Source organism: Oenanthe melanoleuca, chromosome 3, assembly GCF_029582105.1.
Source record: "Oenanthe melanoleuca isolate GR-GAL-2019-014 chromosome 3, OMel1.0, whole genome shotgun sequence".
NCBI lineage: Eukaryota > Metazoa > Chordata > Aves > Passeriformes > Muscicapidae > Oenanthe > Oenanthe melanoleuca.
In genome coordinates, this window is record NC_079336.1 from 23,470,171 (window position 1) to 23,496,053 (window position 25,883).

Sequence of the window (25,883 nt, forward strand, 5' to 3'; positions counted from 1 at the left end):
TTTTTTTCAAAAAGAAATAATTTTTCATCAGTTTAGAATAGTTGGCAGCAATAGAAATGTTTGAAATTAAATTTTATACCTTCTGCAACCACATCTGATTTCATATTTAGTTTCTTTTGTCCGCAGTTTGCTTTGTTGCTGTCAGTAAATTACTCCAATTTTTCATTATACTTTTTCTTCTGTCTTTGACAGTCTTGGCCCCATATCTATCCACAGTACTGCATTTCACTTGACTTCATATTTTTGTTAGCTACTGGCACAGTCAAGTGAATAAAATCTCAAAAAGCTAGTTCTAACCACAGACTCAACATGAGGAATGACAGTAAAATGTCAAATTAATAAAATTCAAAGGGGCATTTTCATTCCATTACAGAGAAACCACAGTATGGCCAAAACAGAAAGACATATCAGAGGATCAACATCTCCTCAACATTTTTCTTTACCTGCTCTGATCTCTTTTCACTCTTATGATAATTTTTTCTTGTAGTCATGTATGACGTAAGCTGAAACCTAAAGATAAACAAAACTAATGGCTTATACTAACCATGCTCTGTTCTAGTGCAAAATAGTACTTTGCTAATAGCAAAAAGGCAGAAGAAACTTAAATCAATAATGTATGTTGACACTACTCACCTGAACCTGTTGCTTTTGTGTATTCAGCATATTAGGATCAATTGATAAGGGACCCAGCACACTGACCATTAGCTCTTTCTCTACAAGCCAGTGCTTCAACTGAGCTTCTGCTGTCTGGAACTGGATCAGGTAATTTGAAGACTCCTCCAGTTTTTGTTGTCTCTCAGATGTAACTTGATTGAGTTCTTTCCATTTGGAATCTAACAATGATAATGTTAACATATTGCATGCATGTTCTAGCAGATGGATTGTGAGACAGCAGACTACATATGAAACATAAACATGTTTCATAAGGCTTCATGCTGATTAACTCCAGATGCCTTATTGCAGTGACTCTGCAAATAACATCTTTTAAAAGTCAGACCCACATACACTTGGATGACAGTCAGCCACCTGTGGAATTTTTAGAGCAATGAATATTTAACATGAAATAAAATTATATTAGAACACTACTAAATGAAATACCCTCAAATTCAGGCTTTGGTTTCAAACAATATAGAAGGCAAAGGGTTCTACTCAGTTATATCTCAGGTGCCTGATTTAGATAGACACATCTCCTGCTTATTCACTGATAAATCCCCTAAGTTTTCAAGGATGAGCAGAAGCCCAGAATTAGGCTTCAACTCTAAGCAGCTCTCTGAAAAAGCCTAATTCTTTCAAATGTCTGTATCACTCATCTAAAGCATCTAAAGCAGGTACCCAATGATAGCTAATGAGAATACTTCTGCATATAGGTATTTCACAAGCACTGTGTGAGCTTAGGTTCACACCTTGCCACCCTGTGGTCTTTTCCACTATGGCAAGTGGCTTCCAGAGCAGCCTTTGAGTCTTAGTCTTCTAACATCCCCCTTTCCCTCTGTAATACTGTCAGTGCTTGCTCAGTCAGGTCTGGTATTTTGCTAACTCTCCCTGCCCCTGTTTTTTACAGTTCCTTTTGCTGCTTCACAGTTGTCTGCTCATTCTGTATGAATCCCCTTTCAACACTACTAAAGGTCTGTTGGAGACCTGCTACTTAAACTTTCTAGAGTTTCACTTACAAGCAAGACAGACTGGAAAAATTCTCAGCTTCAAAATTACTTTTGGTGTAGCAATGGAAATGCTTATCACTATGAAACAAGATTGACATACAATGCTATTGACCTATTATTTATTTAAAATATGACTAACATAAAAAGAATTTTTAAGCTCATGACAGGTGCTGCAATATCTCAAAATCTATTGACCAAACATGGTAGTTTTCTTTATTTCCAGTGGCTTTTTAAAAAGTTTTTTAGCAAAATTTATGCAGTTTTAGGAAAGAGCAAAATACCACCAAACCCACAAAATGCCAAAAGCCACTAGATCATGGGAAAAATACATGCAGAAAAGCACTACCAAAAACTCAAACCATTCTCTACATGAAATTGAATCACCTTAATTTGTTATATTTTGTAAAAATAACAAAATATATATGTTGCTTGTAACTGGCCAATCGAGCTTTAGCTCCACACCATTTGAAAAAGAGAAAGCCTCTCAAACAGGGAATCAATCTACAGCCTGTGCACTAATACAAAGTGCCAGAGTGTCAGAGCACATGGACATCACTGGATTGGTTTCAGATCTACATGCTGGCAAAGAGAGTTATTTCCACAGAATTTAAGAGGTAAGAGGAAACAAGATATTAAAAATACTTATTATTGCTAATAAATTAAAAAATTCAAAATAAAACAACTTCCAAATCAGTCTGAGCTATAATATAGCTTTATTGAAGTACCTATTTTATCCAACGTTTGTCTCCACTTAGGTGCCTCAGGAGAGTCAGGGTTCTTCTCCAACAGCTCTGTAACTTTGTCCTTTAGTTCCTGCACTTTATTTGCACTTTGCTTTAATTCAGTTTCAAAAAGCTGAAAATTCAGGTGATAAAATATATAAATAAGACACTAAAGAAGAATGGTGAAGTTTGCAGTCCACAATACTGAAGTGCCAAATATGAAGATAAAAAAATAAATATCTTACCTGTATATACTACTTTTCTGCTATAAATCTCAAAACATCATATAATGACATTTGCTACTAGTCAATTTTTTTGAAGAGAGAACCTGACAGATACAAACTATATTAATAACTATTGCTTAATTTGAACAAGTGACAGAACTAGAAGAATTCAGATAAATAAGAATCTCTAGGTCCCATCATATTCACAAATACTTGGAATCTGTGTACAGAAGCCAAACTGATTAATGCAAAGTATAGCTCACAGCAGAAATAACCCAGCTAGCTCTGACAGAGATGAGTGTGGTGGGGCCTCATTTACCTCAGTAGAAATCCTGCTATCACAATTTCATGTAGATCCCCTACACCAATAGTTTAAAGAGAATCAGAGTTATAAGTGTAAACCTTAGAGAAGACTAAGATACTCCTGCAAATCCTAATTAATGCTGTTCTTGCAGACAGAAGTGAATGTTTCTTATATGCCTGGAAAAGGGCTTTTATATGAATGTTCTTAAGTAACAAAGCTTGCCTCATGGAGCTTCTTTTTAATTATCCAAAACCCACAAAATAAACACTGAACAAACTGTACTTGATTTAGCACTTCTAGTAAAAGGTCCAATGCATCAGATGACTCTTGCCTGGGCATTCACTCAGTTTTCCAACTGTTTGTGAATACTTTTCTATTACTACACTGTGGGTTAGATCATGATAGCTTTGCACATTCTCTGTTGAGAAAAAAGAGCTGGTTTTCTTTCACACTTAGTCTGAATTTTAGGATTGAATGTTATCCAAGTCTGAGGAAGTTGGTGGCTGGTCAGGTTAATTTTTAAGGGTGACCCAGCAAATATAAAAGAAACTCAATTAAATCTAATTCTGTCTTTGTTTATATACAATCATAAGCAAGAAAAGAATTTTCCCTATCCATTACATTTCCCTTTATAGGTGAACCTTACATGTGTAAATATTGTCCTTCATTGCTAGGGAAGCATATGTCGTCAATGCTGAAACAGGACAGAAGCTTACTGCTGATTCAGTGGTTTTTTCAGTGGTCATATCAATTATAAAGGGGGAAGGAGGCTGTTGTGCAGCTATATAACTTAACAGGCATGACAGGGCTGCTGAAGAGAAACACTGCCTTGGAAGAGACATAAGCCACTGCAGCTGCAGAGAGCAGGAGGTCTGTGGAGTGTCAGTGAGCCAGCAGCTGCAGAAACAGCTTTTGGATAGATACAGCCCTTCAGACTTACAAGTAATCTGTTATATACCTCTAAACCACTAACATCAAAAAAGTTTATTGCATAATCAGTATAGCCTCAACTTTCAAACTGTCCACCAAAATTATTATTTTCTGACCTGCAAAACTCATTCTCTCTGACACAGTGCTCCTTTACTCCACTGACACAGTTTGCCAGATTTGCTCTAAGCCTGACTAATATACTTAGTAGGATCAGTTAAATACTCTCTGCAACATTAAGCTAGGCTGAGATATCAGTTATTTCATAGCATCTGCCTAATAACTACAAGAAAATGTATTTGTTTGAAGGCACAAAGTACCTTATGTTGCTCAACTTGGGCTTTAACAGCTTCACTATCTGTTGGAGCAGCTTCCCAGTCTGATGCAGTTTTGTCCATTTTTTGCAACCAATGCATCATTGAGGTTGATTCTTCCTGAATATTTTGCATTTTTGAAAGCATACTTTCTAGTTCTGAAATCTTTCCATTCAATAAAACTCCCAAATCTTCATAGCTGTGATTTACATTAGACATAGCTTGTTGAACAGTTGTCAGTTCTGTAAAGAGAGGTGCACAAAAACTGTTTTAGAAGTTACAAGTCCTTGAAACAATACTGAATGTACTCAAACAGCATTGAACAGTACTCTGAGTAACAGTAGCTAATAGTCCCCTAAATAAGAAGTCATTGAATATGTTAGAATTATTTCTAATCCACTCTAAATGTGGTACCACTACATCTGAATGAGCTAATATAAGTTCCTATTTGCAAAAACTTCTTATTTCACAGAAATCATTATTTCAATACATACAAGTGCACAGATATGTTTCAATCTTTCTACCCATTGCTGCTTTAGTATTTTAAGTAACAATTCCATGACCAAAAGTTGAGTTGACTGGGCTACAGTTCAGCTACCAAAAAGTCCTCATATAAAAGTTCCTTTGTTATAGAAATAAAAGTTTTCACAGTGATATAAATGGGTCTTTTTATACATATATTTGTGTATATGATGTTGTTAATGCTGATGTGTGTTAAAGTTTCTATCCCCACTGAAAGGTATTTCTCAAAAGTCATGTCTTATATTCAAATAGCTATCCCCATATATATTTATAAAAGTATATCTTGATTCAGAAAACAAGGGCAGATTTGGTTGGTCTTCAAAGAAAATAATGAGATAGGTATTGTTATAATTGCTTATACTATCATGTCCTATTCGATGTAATTGTCTTCTGTAATGGTGATGTGAAATTTCAGTCTAATAATGACTGCTACAAGCAAATTTGTATATATTTAAAAATACTTCCATATTTAACAGTAAGTGGCAAGCAACATTTCTTTATCACATGCTGAAATTTTTACTGACCTTTATTTTTCAAGAAGTCCTGAGTTCCTGGAGCTCCTCCCTCACCATTTAAAATTGTGCCACCTGTGGATCAAAAGAGATGAAGCCTCTTGCTTATCTGAGCCTTTTCCCACCACAACCCCAGCACTTCATTTCCTCTTCAAAACAGCATGATCCATAGCTGTCTTTACAATGTCAAGGATGAAGCTGCAGCCAGCCAGATCCACAAGTGGTATCAGATAGGCAGAGGATGTGCATAGTGGTGCACTTGGAAGGGTGCACATATGTGTGGTGTGTCAGCAGCCCACTGCTCACAGTTCTAACAGCACTAACAGTACTAACAACTGACCAGGGACAAAGGTTTGTGCCCCAGCTATGAGGCCTGTTCACATCCAGATTGCTAACATCACTTCCTTCCTCTCTCCCAAAGGACCCTGTTCCCTGCTGAGAGCACTGTTTTACCCAGCTGTGACAGGTATAGCCTGGGAGAGGATGAGCTGGCAAACGCTACACCTGAGGAGAGCACCAAACGTTAAACAGCAAAGAGGCCCAGAGTGCTTATGGCAGACACCACAACCAAAGGCACTGCTTACTCAGGGCACCTTTACCCACCAGGGAAGTGGTTGAGATACCATTCCTGGAGGTATTTTAAAAACATGTATATGTACCACTTGGTGACATGGTTTAGTGCTGGACTTGGCAGTGCTGATGTTTGGAGCTCATGATATTAAGGGTCTGTTCCAACTTAAAAAGATTCTATGGTTTATGTGCATTGTAACTCTGCACAGAAAGCTCTCAAAACCAGCTGGATGAATCCCTCCCTATTTTGTCGTAAGTAAGGCTCAAGCATGTGCTCCATGAACTGCAGTGTGGCACTCTTACACCTTACTGTCACTTACTGTCACAGGAGGCAGCCCTACTAATTAACCATAATATCAGAGCCTCTGAAACCAGAGCTAATGGGCTTTGTAAAATGCAGTCAGACCAAAGAGCAGGGCCACATGGTCACACTGCTGAGAACTGCAAGGAGACTCACTTCCCTCTCTCCTGCACATATGTACATATTCCCAGAAGAGCAATTAACAGAGGAAGATTAATGGTTGCCTTGGAAAAGGCTATGCATCCACCCCCCAGTACCAGCTGCACAGTGAGGACCACATTAGTGGCAGCTGGAGGATGGCAAGAGAAAACAAACCAGATAAGAGAAGTCAGAGGCCCCAGCCAGAGTCCTGTAGGTCTTCATGCCCTTTTAGCTGGACTCTGGTATTTATAACTGTGATAAAGAATACACAGGACAGCTCTAGTCAAGGAGGGCAAATGTTCTGGTCTGGAGGATTATAAAGCTGCTCTTATGTGATAGCTAGTTAACTATTTTTTCTATCTGGATGTATAGTAGAAAAGAGGCAGAGGAATGAGCCCAAATATATCATAGAAGATTCCAAAATGTTCTTTGAAAGATTTTTATTTAAAGTTTAAAAAAACCCAAAAGCAGAGGCAGCTATTACAATGAGATATAAGAAATAAAGTGTTCTACTTTTGCCCAATAGGTATCCTCTGTCAATCCCCAACCTCACAGTCATTTGCAGATGACCAATGAGGGCCAACACACTTGAATTTATTTCCAGACCTAGTCAGTTCAAGAATTGACTGAAAATGTGCTTATTGCCATTAAAATGCCCAATGTCCTTGAACTATGTCTGGGATGATACTTGGCAGAATTACTGGTTTCTGTAAAACACATTTATATTTAGCATTAATATTAATAATATTATAGAGTAAAAAAAAAATCATGGAAATAGACTTGTTATCATTATATTATGATTACCAGTAGAATTTAGCTGAAGGTCTAGACAGAACACACATTTTTGCCCAGGAAAATCATTCTGAGATACAAAGTTAATTCCTTCTGTGCTGTTGTTTCAATTAAAACACATTAGACTAATACTAATTATGATATCATACTAGGGTGAGTACATTTACCTAGGCTTATTTTTTATATAAACCATTTCCTCATTACCCTTCTAACAAAAACTCCACGACTCCACAAACCTTTCTGTGTTTGCTTGGTGTCACTGAATGGCCTTTTGGCCATTAAATATCTCTGTATCTCTGTGCAAGTACATCGAGTTTGCAAAACAAGGTTTGTATTTCTCCTGCTTGCAGACTCGATGGATATATGAAGCACTGAACACTGATCAGAACAAGTCCATTTCTCACTCTCAGAAGCCTTTTGGGATGAGGTGAAGGCAACTGTGATCCTGTCATTTTATTCACTATCTGGGAATTACATAAGAGATCTAGGACATGTTAAACTAGAGTAAAACAATGAGAATGTGTGCTGAATTACTACAGCAGCTAGACACTTTAAATAGAAGCACAGCAAATAATGCAGAAGAGACATGGCTAAGTGTTTTCTCCCAAGCCATAATATTCAGAATGGTAATCCAAGGGTGAAATAATATTAATTTTTGTCTAAAAGGTTTTAAAAATTTTTGGAATGCTAGGCTTACCTGATTATACAAAAGCATACCTGATTTGGCAACTGCTCTCAGTTTTGCAGGAGAAGTCACAGCAGTGATTAAGTTACATAGCAAAGTTCCTCTGCTATTCATTTTCTGCAGTTCAGGTGCCTTTAATGTCCATTCATCTTTTAAATTCTGGTTAAGAAAGACAGTAATTTGTTCATTACAAAACTGACTTCAGACTTAAGAGAATTAGTGCACAGAAAGGAACAACTTTCTTGCTTGGGAATCTGTTTCAAAACATACAAAGCAAATGGGAATGTAAATGCAGATTGCAAGCCCCCTAGTCCCAATTACTGTGACTGCTTACACCTTAAATCTGTATTTCAATATTAGTAATAGATGCCTTATTTCCTTCAGCCAGATTTCACTTCTCCTACAAAGGCTTACCAATGTATCTTCCAAGGGTTTCTTTAACTCCTCTGTATTCAAAGAGGGCTGTGCTGCTGGAATTCGTTCTGTGGTCTCTTTTATCCATTTCTTTAATGATTCTACAAGGAGCTCAAAAGCATCCATTTGTTTCTGACAAGATGATACATCCTCTTCTCTAGACAATTAAAGACAAAGGAATGAGAGTATTCCTTCTAACAATTAAACCAATAAATATTATTAATCTGATGTTACTATTCCTAAATTCAGAGTGTCAAAAAGCTAATTTTACGGATATAAGCAGAATGTGCAAAACCTATTCTTACTGCAGAGGTAACATTTATGGAATCTCTTACAATTTCTCCAGTTTTCCTTTGCAGCCTGATGCCAAATAGCACTCTAAAGCAATATACACAAGCAGCAATTTATATTCTGTCACAGAAGGGGAGAAGGAGAGTTTTCATAAAATTGCCAAGAATCCTGTGAATGTCACAAAATTTGAAAAACTGCTTATATTTATGGCCCTTTTTAGAGCTCTTGGGCCAGACAGACTTACTAAAGAGACATTTTCAAATAGAATCTTTTCCTTCCAATAAAAAACCCTTCCTTACCGTGGTAAACTTCAACATCTTGAGATTGCATACAAAAGGATAGCAGTAATCCCAACATTCATACTATGTTATTAGCCAAAGTGGAAACATTTTTATTATTCAACTTACTTTTCTTTTATTGTCTCCTCTACCTCTTTGAATTTCTTTGACAAAGCATTTACTTTTTCTAATACCAGTGCTTTATCTCCAGGAAGAGCATGGAATGAAAGTTCTTCAAGGAGCTGCTTCAAAACTTCCAGATCCTTCTTGTGTTGTGCCAATTCTACACTAGCTTCCTGCAAAATAGGATTACATTCTTCATATTAGACTTTACAATCACTTGTTCAAAATTAAACTCTTGATTTTAGCTAACCAACCAATGCTGGGGAAAAAAAATGCCTCGTTTCTTATTCAATCACTTAGATGAGTTAGACTAAGAATGCACAACACATACAAATTGAATGCAACAGTACCTGCATGTACTGAGACACTTCACTGACATCCTTTCTTGGTGCCTCTGTCTCACTTAGGGCTTGGTTTTTCTCATCTAGAAATGACTGAAGCTTTGTTGACAGACCTTCAAACAACTCCACTTTAGTCTTCAGTTCCTCCATTTTCATGAGCTTCTCTCTGTGTTTGTTACTTGCATCAGAAAACCGTCCTGCAAGTTCACTCATTTTAGCTTGCAGTGTGGAAGCAGTGGATGGATCTGCTGTTTCCATGAACTTCTTCACTTTTTCATTCATAGTGTTTATGCTGCTTTGCCGACCCGCAATGTCTTGCTCTAGCATCTGAAGCACACAAGAGCTGCTTTGTATTACTTGCAACTAAATTTTAAGAAGTGAAATTAGTCTATGATGTAAAGCAACAAATCACTACAGCTACACCATCAATGTAATCTATTTCAGCTACAAAAATCCTCATGAGCAGTTTCACTTCACACCACATCATCTTTAGTGTTTTGAATCTATAATAGGTGCCAACCTAAGATTTTAATTCTTTCTTGAAATCTGAATTACCAAACAAAAATTTCTTTTTCAAAGAATGCTACTTACAATGCTTTTACTAATAATGTCCTGAATAGCAGCAGAATTCAAAGGCACTTGATCTTGTTCTTTAAGGCTCTTTTCAACTCCTTCCATCCAATCCAGCATTTCATCCAAACCATCCTGCACACTTAGGGATCGTGTCAGAGTTACTTGAAGCTTCTCATTCCTTTCATTCACAGATTTGGATAAATTGTCATATCTTTCCACAATATCATCTGATGAAAAGAAGATATATTTCAATTTTTTCCTCTAGACAAACTAAGCTTTTAGCTTTCTTCACCAGCATTCACCAGTTGAGTCAAAAATTGCTACATTAGAATGAAGAAAATTCAGCTTTAGTCAGTAAAAACAGTGAAAGAAAGACCAACAACTTCAAACAGAGCCAAGAAACACATCGGACAAGGGAGATGAGAGTAGCATACAGCTGCAGTGCACAGTGTTAGAAACTGGTTTCTATGTAGTTCTAGCTTAAGACAGCTGTTGACTGTTCCCAGGAAATAAAATAGCAGAGTATTAAGACAGCTCTTCTACAAGTATGTTTCTTATGTGATTGTGAGATCTGAGAGGTTCTTCCAGATGGTTCTTCATTAGACCTCCAACACTTTCAAAATAACTTTCTGAAAGTTACAAGCTCCATGTATCTCCCACAATCAGGAACCCCTGAAGTTTTATCACCAACTCCAAAGAGTCAAGCCACAGTTGTTTTATTTTGTTGTTCTGCAAGTTACTTCTTGGATTCCATGAAGAGATAGCTGGGTGATACACAGAGAGCATCTTCAAACTTCAGACAGTGGTGAATGTCATGTTGTGGCTACTTCTCACATTTGACAGGAAAGATTATTAGGTGTAGGTGGCAGGGTTTTGGTGGTAGTAAGGGTTTGTTAGTGACAAGTTTATTTGGCTTGTGACAAGGTCAAGGGCTGCCCCATGGAAGATGCAGATGGTTCCAGCCAACTCCAGCTGACCCATCACAGGGCACAGCTGAGTTCCTCAGCCAAACTGGTGGTGCCACTGCTTAAATATATTTAAGAAAAGGGAAACCACTGCATGGGACTGAAAAATGGAAACAGCCCTGCAGACATGAAGGTCAGAGAAAAAGAGGGAGAAGAGGTGCTTCAGGTTCTGGAGCAGAGGAAAAGGCTTCCCTTGAAATCTGTGGAGGATGGAGGAGCAGGTAACCACATGCAGCACGGAGAGGACCCACGCTAGAGGAGGTAGATATTTCCTGAAGGAAATGTAGCCTCCACCCACACTAGAACAATATTAGCCTGGAAGATTTCAGCCTTTGGAGAGGTCCCTCACCAGGCAGGGGAAACACGTGAGGAGGAAGCAGCAGCAGAGAAATTACAGTCTGACCACAAGCATCCATTTCCCATCCACACTGCACTGTTTGGCAGGGAGAAATGGGGACTGGTTGGGAAGGAAGGAGTGATGGTAAGCCTGGAAAAAAGAGTGGGGTGGAGGATAGTGTTGCTGTAATTTGTCTTCATTTCACATTTCCTAAACCTGTTTTATTTGGCTATAAATGCAAGTTAATTTTTGCCAAGTCAAGTCTACCCTGTCTTTATCTCAACCTGTGGTCTTCTATCCTAATTTTTACCCCCATCCACTTGAGCAAGGGGGGTGAGAGAAAAGGTGGGTGAATCTGGCAGCCTGCCAAAGTCAACCCCTTCATAGACAGTTTCTTAAAATTAAAAGGAAGGAATTCCTAAGCTAAGCAAACTCCAAATAACTGCTTACAAACAGGTTCCTTGGAGTCATATTTTTCTGGAGAATTTATAATCCTCAGCAAATTACTACCTCTGCTTGGCAATCCCTATTTCTGTAAAAAGAAAAAAAATGAAATGGCAGTGGAAAGCACATGGAACCATGTAGGAGAGACCAACAATAAGATTACTGTGTTGTAATGACTTGAGACTCAACAAAACATGGACTTGAACAGTGACATAAGAATGTGGAAACTTTGTAATTTTTCTCTTCCAGAACCTGCATGCAGACACAAGTGATAAAAAGAGGTATTAAGAAAAGCAAGTATTTTACCCAGTGTTTTCTGAATCTCATCTTTGTCTGGTGTCAACTCTCCCCTTGTGTCCAATAACACTTCAGCAGCTTTTTTCAGTTTTTCTACAGCAATTTGGTGGTTAGACACTTGTCCCTGAAGAACCTGTAAAATTCCACTATTATCAGTTATACTTTTCAGTACAGTTGATTGTTACATAAGCAAGACTTGAGATATGTCACAGAACCTAAACTTACTGTTGGGAATAAACTCATTCAATTTGTGACCTCTCCTAAAGAAAAGTCCTGACCGGTGGTTAAGGCTGCTGTTAACCTGGCTCTTGTTTTAGTCATTCACCATCTTTTGAACCTTATGCTTTAGAATGCTTATCTGACCCAACTTACTTCTTGCATGTAACTTCAAATGTGTCTTTTGATTAATTGTTTCTAAAGCCCCTTTGTACAGACTATTATAAACACATTTTTCAATTCAGCATCTAGGAACAATTCAGAGGGAAAAGAATACAATCAACAGCAGCAGTTACACATTCACCAGAAGTGGTATCAACAAAGAATCAACAAAGGATCAGGCTGATTCTGTAGCACAAACAGGAATAGCTTGAAACAAGATGAATTTGCTGTCACAGTCAGGAGCCCCTGAAGCAGTGTGGCTGAATTTTTGCCTAGGTTTGTTCATTTAACCAAGGAACACATGTTCAGAGACTAGCCCAGCCATGATTTTCTCCAGAGTCAACAAAGACAGTAAGGCTGAATCAACTTCTAGTGGCCTTATCTCTCTAGTGTGTAAGAGTACTTTAGGGTAAATTATCTTTAAATTATTTCAGGCCTCCGTGCTAGTGGTTTTTTGATTCACTTGAACCTTATATAAGTCCAAAATGAAGGGACATCTCATTTATGTTTTGATATTCATTGATACTCAATGAATATATGAATCAAAGAAGTCTTGTCAGTGCATTCAGCACTGGTACCCAGAGCACAAGACTGTGCCAGGGCACAGTACATCATCTTGCTGACCCATTTGACACAATGAGTCTCCAAGAGATCTGAAGAGGCTTAGGCTAGTACTTGTGCAGAAAGAAAGGAGGAAAAAAAAATAAAAGAGATGTACCATAAAACCCTGTATGCTAACAGAAGGCAAGCAAGCTAATGCCAGAGGCAGTGAAGAATATTCTGAAGAACAGTTAATCCCCATAAAAAGATTAGACTTCACCATGCTGCCAAGGTCTGTGTCTAGCTGGATTATCAGCTGCATGTGTTGGCTACAAGGGACAGCTTTAACTTGCAACACCTGACTTCCTCAAAATACTCTTTGTTTTGCTTTCATTAATTGGCTTGCTTTCTTCAGACTCCTGTTTTTTCTCTTCCTTTCAATCTTTTGACATTTTGTTCCCTCTCCTTTCTCCCCTACTCATGGTCATAGAGTGCTCATTTGTGTGGCAAGTAATCCATGTGGACATTTCAAAAAAAGAGCCCTAGTACTCACTCCTTTTGTATTATGTCCATGAAAATTTGCATTATAGAGAATATAATTCATTTTGGCATAAAGAACAAAAAGTTTAAATGAAGCTTCAAATTGTAATTGGTTTTATTCCTACTCTTCTAGTGCTTGGAAGAACAAATGTACCTAAAGATTCAATTGTTAGGGGCTCACAATTTACACTTTTAATTTTGTTGTCTTGAACAAGGCTGTGATTTGTCTCCTTTTGCTGTCATGCACCAAAGTGCTTGGCATTTCCAATGGCCAGTTTGAAAGATACCATAGATAAAGGTAACTACTGCTCAGGCTGATGTGAGAAAAATGATTAAAACATCCAAAAGCCATCCACTATCATTTGTCACTAGTAAATGTGTCTGACCTGCACTGATACTTCACTGAGCACAGACAAAACAGTGAGGAAGTGCCTGGCCATTAGTCTTGCTCACTAAAAAACAAATAATCTTGCATTTATTTATAGTATAGGTGATTGAATATGTTTATTAAAATATAACAGTCAGTTCAAGAATGACAGACTGTATGAAACTTCATATAACTCAAAATATACTTGAATTCCTAAAGCCTTCTCCAAACCTACACTTTATACAGGTATCCAGAGTTTTACCTTCACAATCTCTATCACTAACTTGTCTTGCCTGTACTAGGATTTACATAAAGTCATGAATTATACCCTCAGTGGCAAAAAATAAAAATTAGTGTTTTTCTGTGCAACACAAATTATGCTAAGTTCACTCTCTGCAGGGTATATAGCCCTGGGTGAAACTGAAACAGGCACTACTCACATCACACTGTTCACCTGGTATGATCCCTTTCATGATGAAGTAACACACAAATGTGAACAAAAAAAAACCAAAAAAAAAACCAAAAAAAAAACAAAAAAAAACCAACCAAAAGCAACAAAACAAACCAAGAGTCACAGACAGCAATCAAATGGACTTCTCTATCTGGAACCCTGTCCAAGCCCTGTTCTGATAGGAAATCATAATCACTAAATCCTTTCTTCGTTCAAAAGTTTCCAGATTTCACCCTGTCATTTGCTAAGTGATAGAAAACACATCTTGCTTTCACCACTGCTAATGGTATCTTGGTACCCCATTCTTTTCCACCCTGTGCTTTTCAGATATTGCTCTGGACAGCAAATTTCAGAACCATAGAAGTTGTATGTCCACATTTAAGGCAAGATTTTGGCCTGCAGCCACTTGGATTGTATTAGATCATCCTGTTTTTCAGACAAAAAAAAATCAGTTCCTTTTAGGACAAAAGTGCTGGTGCATTTTAAAGCTTTTCACCTTAGTTTCTTCAAGTTGTCTTTGGAGATTTTTGGGATCCACTGCAATTGGCTCTGATAGTTGTTTGTTCACAGCTATTTCAGAGGCCTGGAGACCTGACAAAAGTCCTGATGAGGCATCTTCATAATGCTGGTATTTATCCACCAGGTCCTTAAGGTTATTTCCAAGGATGCTACACTAAAAGAGTCAAAAAGAAACAAGAAAATACACAGGCATTAAACTGTGTTCTGCATTTCATACCAATCTCAAAGTTATAAAAATTCCTCCCTGTAATATTGCATCATTTTTTCCTGCCATCATTTCACTGTCTTACTGATTTCTGAACTGAGACATGACAGCTGGACAGGTTATGCAGGTCAGTTTGTGCTCCTAAAGGGTGGTTTAGGATTAAATCACTGATGCAGGTGGGAAACTGGAATCTCACTTGCTGTACTAGAATAGGAAAAACTTCTGGAATAATTTTTGTTTCACCAATATGAAGATTCTTTATCAGAACTCTGGCACCAAAAATGTAAAAAGTAAGTAGAAAAGTAGAAATACAGAAAGCCACTGGAAACTATAATTTTTTTTAAAATTCAGGAGAGATATGTATGTTCATTAAAATGCAGTCAGTGGAGTACTGTTTGCATAACTACCCTACCTGCATAGTGAATCCAAAGTGATATGGTTCAGTGTTGCACATATGCTTTGTTTTATACACTTAAAAATGTCAGCTGAACAAGATCCTATTAGTCCTATATGTTATCATGCCCCAAAATGTTTACAGCAAATTGTCACATAAAGTCAGTGAAACTCTCTCAGACTTTCTGGAGATGGTTTCACAGGGAAAATCTGATTGTATCAAGTCATAACATTTATAAACAGTCACATTAAATATTTATATTCTGAACTTTCCAGATACTGTATTTTAATATTTACAAATGGTACTTGGTCTCCATCTGGTGGGCAGATATAGAACATGCTTATTTATATAACCTGTTAACCAAGAACTGATTTTAGGATTCCTTCAACATAAAAGCCTATAAAAACATGTCTCACAAATGTGCAAATACATATATATAAATGTAAGAGCAATCTAAGTATTTATTAAAAGCAAGAAACTTTTACAAAAGTCAAAAAAGGTTGCTATCAATTCATTTACAACTTTAAAATCTCACTGAATTGTGAATATCTTTTTAGAATTCTGTCCTTAAAGACAGGTCCTTAAAGAAAAGGTCTACTTTGTTCTGCCTATTTATTGCCAAATATTTAAAGCATGTCTATTACTACCCTTCTAAATGTATATATGGAAAGGCTAGAATTTGGAAAATTGACAAATCAAGCTGTTGGCATGGGATTTTTATGCATATAAAAATAAGCTCTCTGAAAATTTTGTTATGAAATTTTTACATTCACACTCAAAGTAATTCAATAAACCAACTGGAGGAAATCTAACATGTCAATGGAATTGTCAATTTAGCTTCTATGTTCATACCAGTTAAGCAGGAAAAGGACAATATGCTTCTGTGAATGAACAGCTGTCTTGGCAAGACAAAAAAACAAGTTTTACACTACTTTTTTAACCTTGCAATCAAATGCATATCTTTATAGAATTTACATTTCTAAGCATGAAAACATTAAAGAGTTAAAAAACTGCAGACAAAGATGGCCACTGTTGCAGACCAGCACTGTACCAGTGGACACTGAAGCTCTACTAAGGAGTTTGAGCCTATGATCTTAGAAAAATATGAAATAGCACAGTCAAAGGCTACTAACAGCAACTCTCTCTTCAATGGTTCAATTAATAATTATCTCAAAAGTTTACAGTTCTGGAATATTATCAATATTGAACAACACTTGGTTTTTTGAAAACAGTTTGAAATTTGGCATGTGAGACTAGTTGGTGATGTTTATCTAGTTCTATCAGGTAGATCCCATATGTGAACCTGGCACAGAGAACTGGATTATCTTTCCTCTCTAAGGTACATGGAGGATTTTGCACTGCTAATTACTCATTAGTTAGACACTAATCTGATCTTGTTAAGAATAAAATGTTTACTTGGCAGAGCAGTGGAAAATAATTGCTGTCCTTAAATCACTAAGTTCTTTCAAGCCTAGTGTTGACAACAAAGTTCACATTGGGACAAACTATTTCAGGATACAAGTTAAAATTAAAACTTTACCTGCTATTTTTGGCATAGTCTCTCCCTCTTTTTACAATCATTTTATTAGTAGGGAGCCAAGTAAATAAACAGGTGTGGGAAATACTGCAAGCAATATAAAGCAACATTATACATCTGAAAGTACTACAATTTCTTTCCAACCCAAGACATTACTCAAGGCATTCTGAGCTGCCACAATATCAGAGGCTGTTTAAGGCTGGAAAGAACAATGGAGAGCTCTGGTCTCATTTCTTCCTTATAACACAAAGTAGAATGTATCATCCATTCAGACCTTTAACAGTCTGAAACTTGATTTAACCAGATCTTCTAGAAAAGCATCTTGTACTGTTATTTAACTTTGAGAAACAAAGAATTTACAACTTCTCACTGTGTTTGTTTCATCAACTAGCTCCTGTCTACACAAATTGCTAAATCAATTGCAGCAGTCATTCCTATTCAGAGTAAATAAAACTTACCTTAGTATAGAGAGATTTGAAGCGATCTGAAGCTCTATCCAGTTTATTCTGCACTTCAGCATAGGTAGCTGAAGTATCAATACCATCTTTGTCAATCTTCACACCATCTCTTTTGCTGCATGACCTTGCAGCATCCAAAACTCTTTGTCCAGAAATTGTAATATAGCGCAAATCCCCTTTGTGAGATATAACGTCTTCTGAAAAACTCTTCTGCCTTTTCAGCTTGACCATAATACCACTGAAGTCAGAAGCCCCTGCCTCCAAATTGTCAAGTTCTTGTTCTGCCTGCTGCAGCCACATTTCAAATTCACTATAGTCTGCATCGAATTTCTCCAATTCTTCCCTTAGAGAATGAGTCAATTTCATTTTTCGTTCTGATTCAGCCAAAGCAGTCTCATACTGAGCCTTCAGCTCCTTCATGTTCCTTTGCATCTTGTCTTTTTCTTCAGGGCTAAGGTAGTGTCCTTGCTTCTCAAGCAGTGCCTGAGCAGACTGAGTTGCTACTATGATAGCCTGCTGCTGTGAAATAATTTTCTCATGTTGAGCCTACAAATAAAAGAATAAGTTACAATCAGCATCTTCTCACATGGTTCATTAAAAAAAGACATGTAAAACAAAGACCATCAAAATGATAAAAGGCTTTTCTAATTTTAATATTTTTTATAATAAACTCCACATTTTTCAGTAATTTAAGTGAAAGTATGACTCTTGGTTATCATATTTCTGTGCAGTTAAAAAATTGTACAAAACATTAAATGGTAATTTTTGCCAGATGTACAGGCCATGACCATATGGAAATGTTCAAATATCATTACAACTCAGCAATACCTGGATGTATATATCACATAAACATTTTCCCCTGTATTTCCAAAACACAACTCTGTAGGGCAAAATTAGGCATTATCAATCTCTAACCTTTTTCTAACAAAATTAATTTGCTTTATTCTTAGCATTTATGGTAGTGTACTTAGGGTAATCAAAATTTTCCTAATTCTCTATCTCAAAATGGGATTTAACAAATAAAACATTCAAAGGTAGGCAACTTTCCAAATCAAAACTCTCCATGTCCCATTACTTATATTGTAGCTACCATTACAGACAAGCAGACCTAAAGGAGTAAAAGCATCAAACATAGTACAGATACTTTCTTCTTACACTTAGGGAACAAAAACTATTACTTCTGTTTTGAAATTTCATTTTTCAAAATCAAGAGCCATGATTCTTATCAAATATAGTTAGCTATAAAACAGGTACAAGCTGACATTAAAAATCAAAACACAATCTACACATGTAAATTTTTCAATCCCATAAAAATATATGAGTCCAGGAATTAGTAGTATATTCCAAATAAAAAACAGATTTCAAATATATTCTTTCAAAAAATTATTCGTACTTGAAGGTCTCCCATGAAAAATAGCTATGTAAAATAAACAGTATGTTTTTCTTCTGTGAGTACAGAGGCCAGTTATTCTGTAGGCAATAGGTGCAGAAATTAACTGTCAAAAAAGTAGAAGTAAAAATATCACGGGCACAAAACCCGATAATCCTATTTTCTTGGGTTGCTTTTGGGATTTTGTTTTGGTGTTTTGTTTTAGTTTTTTTTAAATAAAAAAGGAAATCCAAAATACTCTCAGATACAAGCATAACTTTCTTTAAGGACCTAAAGGTCCTTGATTTCTCAAGTTGTAAGTCAGAAAACACCATAAAACTCTTATTTTTTCAAATACTTCCAACTTACCAGGAAAATCTATTTTTAAAATGCTGCATTGTAATTTTATGTAACTCACTGTTCTGAAGCCTTCAAACACTGCTTTGCCCTTGCTTAAAGTTGTAGGAAATAAAAACTATAATTTCAGTAAACTATTATTTGCAGCAATCAGTATTCACAGGGAATTAAAAGGGGATGAATCATCTGGGTATCACAAAGATTTTTGAAAAAGTCACATAAACAGTATGAATTTATATTGCTACTTTTTGCATTTTATTTGCCTGCATCAGCTTCTCACTACAAAAAATAATAGACACCACAAAGATTTTTGACATTTACCTTGCAGAATGTGTCCTTTCTCTTATTTTGCAGGAAACAATTAGAGTAACAGCAAAAAAGTGACAAATGTGCAATACATTCTAACTACTGAAATTCCTATCACTGTATATTACTACCTCTAGTGCTTTCTCCAAAGCCTGTGACAGGCAGGATGAGATTGAGTTCACTTATGCTGAATAAGGAGTGGCACACCTAAATGTTGAATAAAGCCAGTCACAATACCTTGACTTTCTGATACTGCTGGTTCAGGTTATCATCTATGCTCTTTACTAGTCCGTCCACCTGAGTTTCAATGTCTTGCAGATTACCATTAACATCATCCTCCTCTCCTTCCAAAATTTCTTCAAAGTGTGTTCCATTCTGTTCTATCTCTTGCTTAAATTTCCTGCCATGCTCCGCTTCCTTATCCACATTCGATAACCAATCCAAAAGATTTTCTATAGTATTTTTACTTTCTTCCAGCTGCTCTATGGCTGCAACCTGCATTGAAATTTCACAGTTTCAATTCAGAAATCTTCTTTAAAGATCACAAAATATCAAGTAAGCATACAAATAAACCATTCAAAATACATTAAAATCAAAGAAAAAATTTGATTAGTATAGAGGTTGCTGTTTATTTTATAAGAGAACAAACTAATAGTTTATGAGTTACCCAACTGAAATATGATATTAACCTCTCCACAGTTTATCAATATGTATTGGGTTTGCTGGGCCAGGTTTTGGAATTGGGGGGACTGCAGGGGTGGCTTCTCTGAGAAGCTTCCAGGAGCTTCCTCCATGTCCAACAGACCCAATGCCAATGGACTCCAGCATGGACCCACCCCTTGCTAAAGCTATTCCCATCAGCAATGGTGGCAGCAACTCTGGGATCACATAGTAAAAAGGTAAAAAAAGCAGCCTGAAGGGAGGGGTGAGAACTTGTGAGAGGAACAGCTCTGCAGACACCCAGGTCAGTGCAGGAGGGGCAGGAGATGCTGCAGGTGCAGAGCTGAGATTGCCCTGCAGCCCCTGGTGCAGCCCATGGAGAGGCAGCTGTGCCCCTGCAGCCCAGGGAGGGACATGGGGAGCAGAGATCCACCTGCAGCCTTGGGGGAGATCCCACTCCAGAGCACATGGGTGACCAAAGGAAGCTGTGACCTTGTGGGAAGCCCACACTAGATTTAGTTTTTATTTCTTATTATCCCACTCTGATTTCATTGGTAATAAATTAATTTTGCCAAGTCAAGCCTGTTCTGCCCATGACAGCAACTGTGAGTAATGTCTCCCTGCCCTTATCTCAACCCACAAGCCTTCCATCAAATTTTCTCTCCCCTGTCCAGCTGAGGAAGGAAGTGATGGAATGGCTTTTTGGAATTCAGACAAGGTCAGCCCACCACACAACAGTAAGTTGCGTGACTTATACCAAGAAAAAGGTTTGAATAAATGTATGAAATGGTTGCTTAAAAACCTTTTCTGTTTCCTGCTTAATTGCTGTTGTCATAGCTTTATCCAGTTCTTTTTTGGACTCTTCTGCCTTCTGGCTAAGGAGCAAACACTTTGTCTTAGCTTCATTTAGTTTCTGTTCCAGAATAGCCTTGTCTTCTTGTGACAACTTTTCTCCATTCTCTTTCAAGAAGGTTTCGGTATTTTTCACAATCTCTGCCAGTGTCTGGGCACTTGTTCTCATGTCTTTTTGTATCTCCTTTTGATAAAAAAGAAAGAAAGTATGATTAAGTAAATTATTTATGAGATCAGTCCAATTGACTTTATTGGAACTATCTCTCTCCTAAAGGTAAGCACCACTCTGCTCCTTCCTAGCTGCATGATACATTACTACATTGCAGACAATTATTAAAATCAAAGGCATCAGCATCTGAAAATTTTGTTGCAGCTCAATCTTTTATAACTTTTTTTAAAAATTGCAAATCTGTTTGCTTACAGTCATCTTCAGACTGAAGCCACTTTTTCCCCTTTGTTTAACAGTTCAAATATTGTGTTTCCATATATGTAGACAAATATATATCTTATTTTTTTAGAAATCAAGACTTAAGTAAATCTACTACACTGCAGTTAGTAAAGTGAGTCTCCTGACAAATTCTGGTCCATTATTCTCCTAACAGAAAGCTGCTGAAAATAAGCTGACTGAATAGAAATCAGAGAATTGCAATCATCTTTCCTGGGTGAAAGTTTTCCCATATTTCTTGGGTTTGTTCAGGCCAGAAACGACATACAATTTTTTTTCATTCTTCTGTTGTAATCAATCATAATATTTCAATTTCTCAAGAGTGTTTACTTGCATTGAATTTCATAGAGGACAGACCTTTAGTTTCAGTTACCCAAAGCTGTTTCCTAGTCTGCCTCCCAATTATCTGGGAGGAACTCTAATTTTAATGATTATACTGTTGAGTGCATTCCCCCGGTTACTGAAAAAAATACGTTTTTCACCTTTTTATGCAGTGTAACAATCTTGGAGAAGCAAGGCAAAACATTTGACCCTCATTCTCATATGGAATACTGCAGCTAAAAACTTCAGCTCATTTTAACACTTCAGCAAGTAGATTAGAAAGATTTTCCTGGGACAGTGTATCAAGAAAAGCTTCTTCTGTACCCAAGATCTCTGTGCTCTCTTTCAAACAGCACACTGAGGATGAAAGCTCTGACTTGATATAAAAAAGACTGTTTTTAATCCCTATTCCCTCCTAAGACACACTTTTTGAATAGTGATTCCAAGAAATTAGTCAGAAAATAACAACTAGTCACAAACAGCTGATGGGAAAAAAAATGAGGCACATGCTGTATCAGTTCTTCACTCCCCATGAGTACCCCATTTAGGCCATAAGTTCTTAAGACAGGTAATAGATATTTAAAGCTACTCCAGGGGTATCTGTATGATTGACTGACTATAATAACAACTTTGACAAATTACATGCATTACTTCAAAGCTAAGTAAAGCAAGACAAGATAAATAAGGAAATTTCTCCTTTCACAGAGAGTTGGAGCTCTACAATATAGTAAATTAGTACTAGGAGAAGGAAGAGGAAGTGCCCCAAATCCTTCAGTCCTTTAACTATCATAAACTCAATATCCAAAGGCCAGAGTAAAAGCTTATAGACAACTGGATACAGCTGAAGGGCAAACTGAAGGAAATCAAACAAATTGAAAGGGGTTTGCTCTATGAGGACACCAAAGAGATTGCAAGAAATACTAATAAGAACCAGAATTCAAAATAAAACAAGAGTGAAGCAATGGAAAGCCTCAGGCAAGAGAAAACATAGCAGTCACATTTTTCAAAGTACTCTGAATAGAAATAAACACTTCCTGATACCAGGTAAACAGCTGGCTAAATTATTTTAGCATAATAAACACATGATTTTATCACATTCAACAGGAACAATCTTAAGCTAATATATTAACAAAATTCATGCCTGCTTCAAGAGTGCTTCTTGAAATGTGTAGCACATACTTTCTATTCTAGTGTCTCCTCATTTGGAAGTTTCTCTTCTCCCACTGGCACATACTGGAGTGTATTCACAGGCAACAGTTTAAATGCATGCCACTAAGCCTTTACTTTTGGTAGGTTAAAAAAATTTATTTTATTCTCCTTTCACATGACAAGCCTTGTTACTCAACAAAAGAGTTGAGTCACTGTCCTCTGCACTCAGCCTTCTTTAACTTCTCTGACTAGAATGGTGCATACCTCCTGTTTGGTCTGGTATTGTTCCAGCTCAGCCTTGCTGTCTCCAATAACAAGAGACTGTCGCTGTCCGATGAGTCGATTTTCAGTCTGTGTCAGCAAATCACAGATCTCCTGCAGCTTCTCTTTGCATTCCTGCTGCCTTTCAGCCACATCCTATATCAGAGCCAAGTACAATTGAACAATAAGACAGAAACTCCTCACTTCAGGAGCAAACACTCTAATAGTTATTAGAAATCTTTAACATCAATGTTGCAAAGCAATAATTTTAAAAGTATGCTGTAAACATGATAGCAGTGGTACAAAGAGCAAGATGAACACACAGACGTTATGGATAAACCTCAAATATGTTGTAAGTAAAAGAGACCATGTTTGATGGAATTGCCCAATAGAAGTCTGGCCATGCACATATGTGAAGGATGAAATCTCCAAACAACAGGAGTGAAAATCCAGTCTCTTAGCCACTTGAAACCTGTGATAAACACTATTAATTCTGAAAAAAAGGACATCAAAACAGAGGTTAGTTGTGAATGTGAGTTAGCTCTTTTTGGGATGCATAACATGTTACCTGAATAGAAACTGTGGACTTTTTAAGCAGTAGAGAAGAACAAAACATGCAAGCTCATTTTTGTTACAAAGTCCTAGAAAACTTATCCATGCCTTTCCTGTACTCAATTTTATGCTTCTTTCACAAAATATAGTAGAAAGAAATGTTCTTGGAATGCCAAAATAATACAAAGTCTTCAGAATACTAAAGCACTTTTAATTACACATAAACCAAAGGCTGAGGTGGTGATTCTGAGTCCTAACAGCTGCTATGAGAGAAGGGAGGGTGCTGTTAAGCTGCAGCATCTTAGCAGCCTCTTTTGACTCTACAAAGGCTGCTTGCACTTGCCAGCTGCAGCCATGCCACCTGAAGAAGTAACTGGCCCAACCTGACTCACAGTTTTCCCAGTGCCCACACCCATTCAGTGGTCAATAGAGCTCGGATCCATTTCTGATATCACTGCTGAAGGAACAACACTTGTGAGAAACCTCAAATAAATTTCTCTCATTGCTAGAAAGAGCAGACCTGTGTCTGTTCTTAATTTAATATCCTGTTTCTGTAAGCATACCAAGGAAATACAAAAATGATAATTCACCAAATTTCATCAATATCATCTTTGTAGAACTACAAATGTATCTGTAGTAAAAAGGGGAAAGATAGAAATACGCTCAATAGTGCATGCTGGTATTAAAAATTCCTCATCCATAGACAGAAACGTTCAGCACACATCTATACAGAAAGTCAAACCTTCTGATCACCCAGCTCTTGCACTGCCTGTAACTGAGTCTCTAAACTTTCCACTTGAGAACTTATTGCTTCCTGTGCTTCCTGAAAAGATTTCTGGGTGGTATTTAAGAGCCTCAGCAGCTGTTTGCTCTGGTTAGGAGAAAGATCTTCAGCATGTTCAGAAATGAAGAACTGAACATCAAACGCAGTGGACTCCAATTGCATTTTTTTACACCTGAGCTCTGCAGCACTGTTCTGTAAATGAAGTGAAGGGAATTATTAGCAACAAAGAAAATTGAGTACAAATAAACCACAAGTATCCCTACCATCTTAGCCCCTATTCCAAAAGGCTTTTGGTAGACAATTTAGCTGTGAAAAATCTAAACTCAGAATCATACTGACACTTTCAGTATATGATCCTGTACATCTCTATTTCTTTGCTCTCTCACGGATGTTTGAAAAATGACTGACCTTCAGCTCTAAAAGATTTATGGCAGGTTAGATGTAACATTTCCAGGTTCTACGTCTGGAGATCAGAAATTTTAAAATATATACTTGAAATCATTCCTATTCTTAACTCCACAGCAAGAATGCCACCATTTCTAGCAATGTGGCAAATTCTGCCAACAGCTACATACTGTGGAGCCCCTATGGCCATACCATTTCTCTGGAACTCTATTTAAGCACATTAAAACAACTAAAATAATTTTTATTATTTATACATATAGAAGTAGATGAATTTTGCTAAAAATGTGATGTGCCTTGTTTTCCATTACTCATTCTTATCTTTTCCCATCTTGTGTTGTCACATATAATTGATTTGGAAGACAATTAAACTTCAGCAAAGATTCTGAACCCAATGCATAAAAATCCACTTTTAATCACTGAAATATTTGTATTTTAAATTAGATTTCTAAAAGGCTCAGATTTATTGCAACCAATGTAAGTAGAACCAATAGCTTTCTCAATAATCCTAACTCGATGAAAATTTTTTTGCAAGTGAAAAAGCAAATCGACAAGATTTTATTACTAGATTATCAAATAGTTGTCTTCTTAAATAATTACTTCTATTCATCTCTTTAGGTAATAGAGGTTATTGAGAAGGAAAAAAACCCTAACTAATAATTAAGAGCAACTTTTGCCAGAAGCATCAACACCTGCCATAAGGAGCACTTACTTTAAACAGCTGTAAACTTTTCTTCATCTCTTCTATATCATTAGTATTCATTGTGAAGTCATTCATGATTTTATTGTTCTCTGTGATCCAGTCTGAAAATCTCTGCAGTTGGTTTAAAAGTTCCTGATGTAAACCTGCAAGGTTAGACTAGAAAGGGAAGTTGTACATTTATTTATGCTCCTGGAGTCTAGTCACATTTTCTGCCATATAAAATTAAATCATACATGTATCTTTATACTAAGATAAAATAAAGAAAACTCAAATTCCTTTATTTTAGTCCCATCACCTTGAAGAAAATCAAGGTAAAAACATACACTGATAAAAACATACCATTTCCAAGTCAACTGCACAGACTATTTGTTTTGCTCGTTTTGAAGATCTATCACAGACTTCCAAAAATACTTCCTGCAAAGACTCATAGCATATCTTCAGTTCTTGAAGTTTCTCTTCTGGAATATTCCTGTTACAAGACTTCAAGAAATCTTCTGCCAACTTCATGTCCTTTTTTAGGATAATTGCAAAGGTAGCCAGTCCTGATTCAAATGACTACAAAGAGAAGATATAAAAAATTATTAAGTTGCTAAGA

General features: G+C 36.8%; 1 protein-coding gene across 5 annotated transcripts in view; it reads right to left on the reverse strand.

Annotated features, from left to right (window-relative positions):
* LOC130251804 (dystonin-like) overlaps window positions 1-25,883 on the reverse strand; it is a 285,947-nt gene that overhangs the window by 75,581 nt on the left and 184,483 nt on the right. For 4 of the 5 annotated variants that reach the window (XM_056488730.1, XM_056488733.1, XM_056488732.1 and 1 more), the window contains 15 exons: window positions 22,851-23,003; window positions 20,622-20,855; window positions 19,397-19,654; window positions 17,128-17,673; window positions 14,511-14,687; window positions 11,748-11,871; window positions 9,714-9,922; window positions 9,132-9,449; window positions 8,788-8,954; window positions 8,090-8,246; window positions 7,708-7,834; window positions 5,199-5,261; window positions 4,159-4,394; window positions 2,387-2,516; window positions 634-833 (listed from right to left, as the gene is read on the reverse strand). In XM_056488730.1, the coding sequence (XP_056344705.1) occupies window positions 634-833; window positions 2,387-2,516; window positions 4,159-4,394; window positions 5,199-5,261; window positions 7,708-7,834; window positions 8,090-8,246; window positions 8,788-8,954; window positions 9,132-9,449; window positions 9,714-9,922; window positions 11,748-11,871; window positions 14,511-14,687; window positions 17,128-17,673; window positions 19,397-19,654; window positions 20,622-20,855; window positions 22,851-23,003 (3,099 nt within the window). Of the gene's footprint in view, window positions 1-633; window positions 834-2,386; window positions 2,517-4,158; window positions 4,395-5,198; window positions 5,262-7,707; window positions 7,835-8,089; window positions 8,247-8,787; window positions 8,955-9,131; window positions 9,450-9,713; window positions 9,923-11,747; window positions 11,872-14,510; window positions 14,688-17,127; window positions 17,674-19,396; window positions 19,655-20,621; window positions 20,856-22,850; window positions 23,004-24,141; window positions 24,376-25,297; window positions 25,445-25,627; window positions 25,844-25,883 lie in introns of all 5 variants that reach the window. The other variant, XM_056488729.1, reaches the window with a different exon arrangement.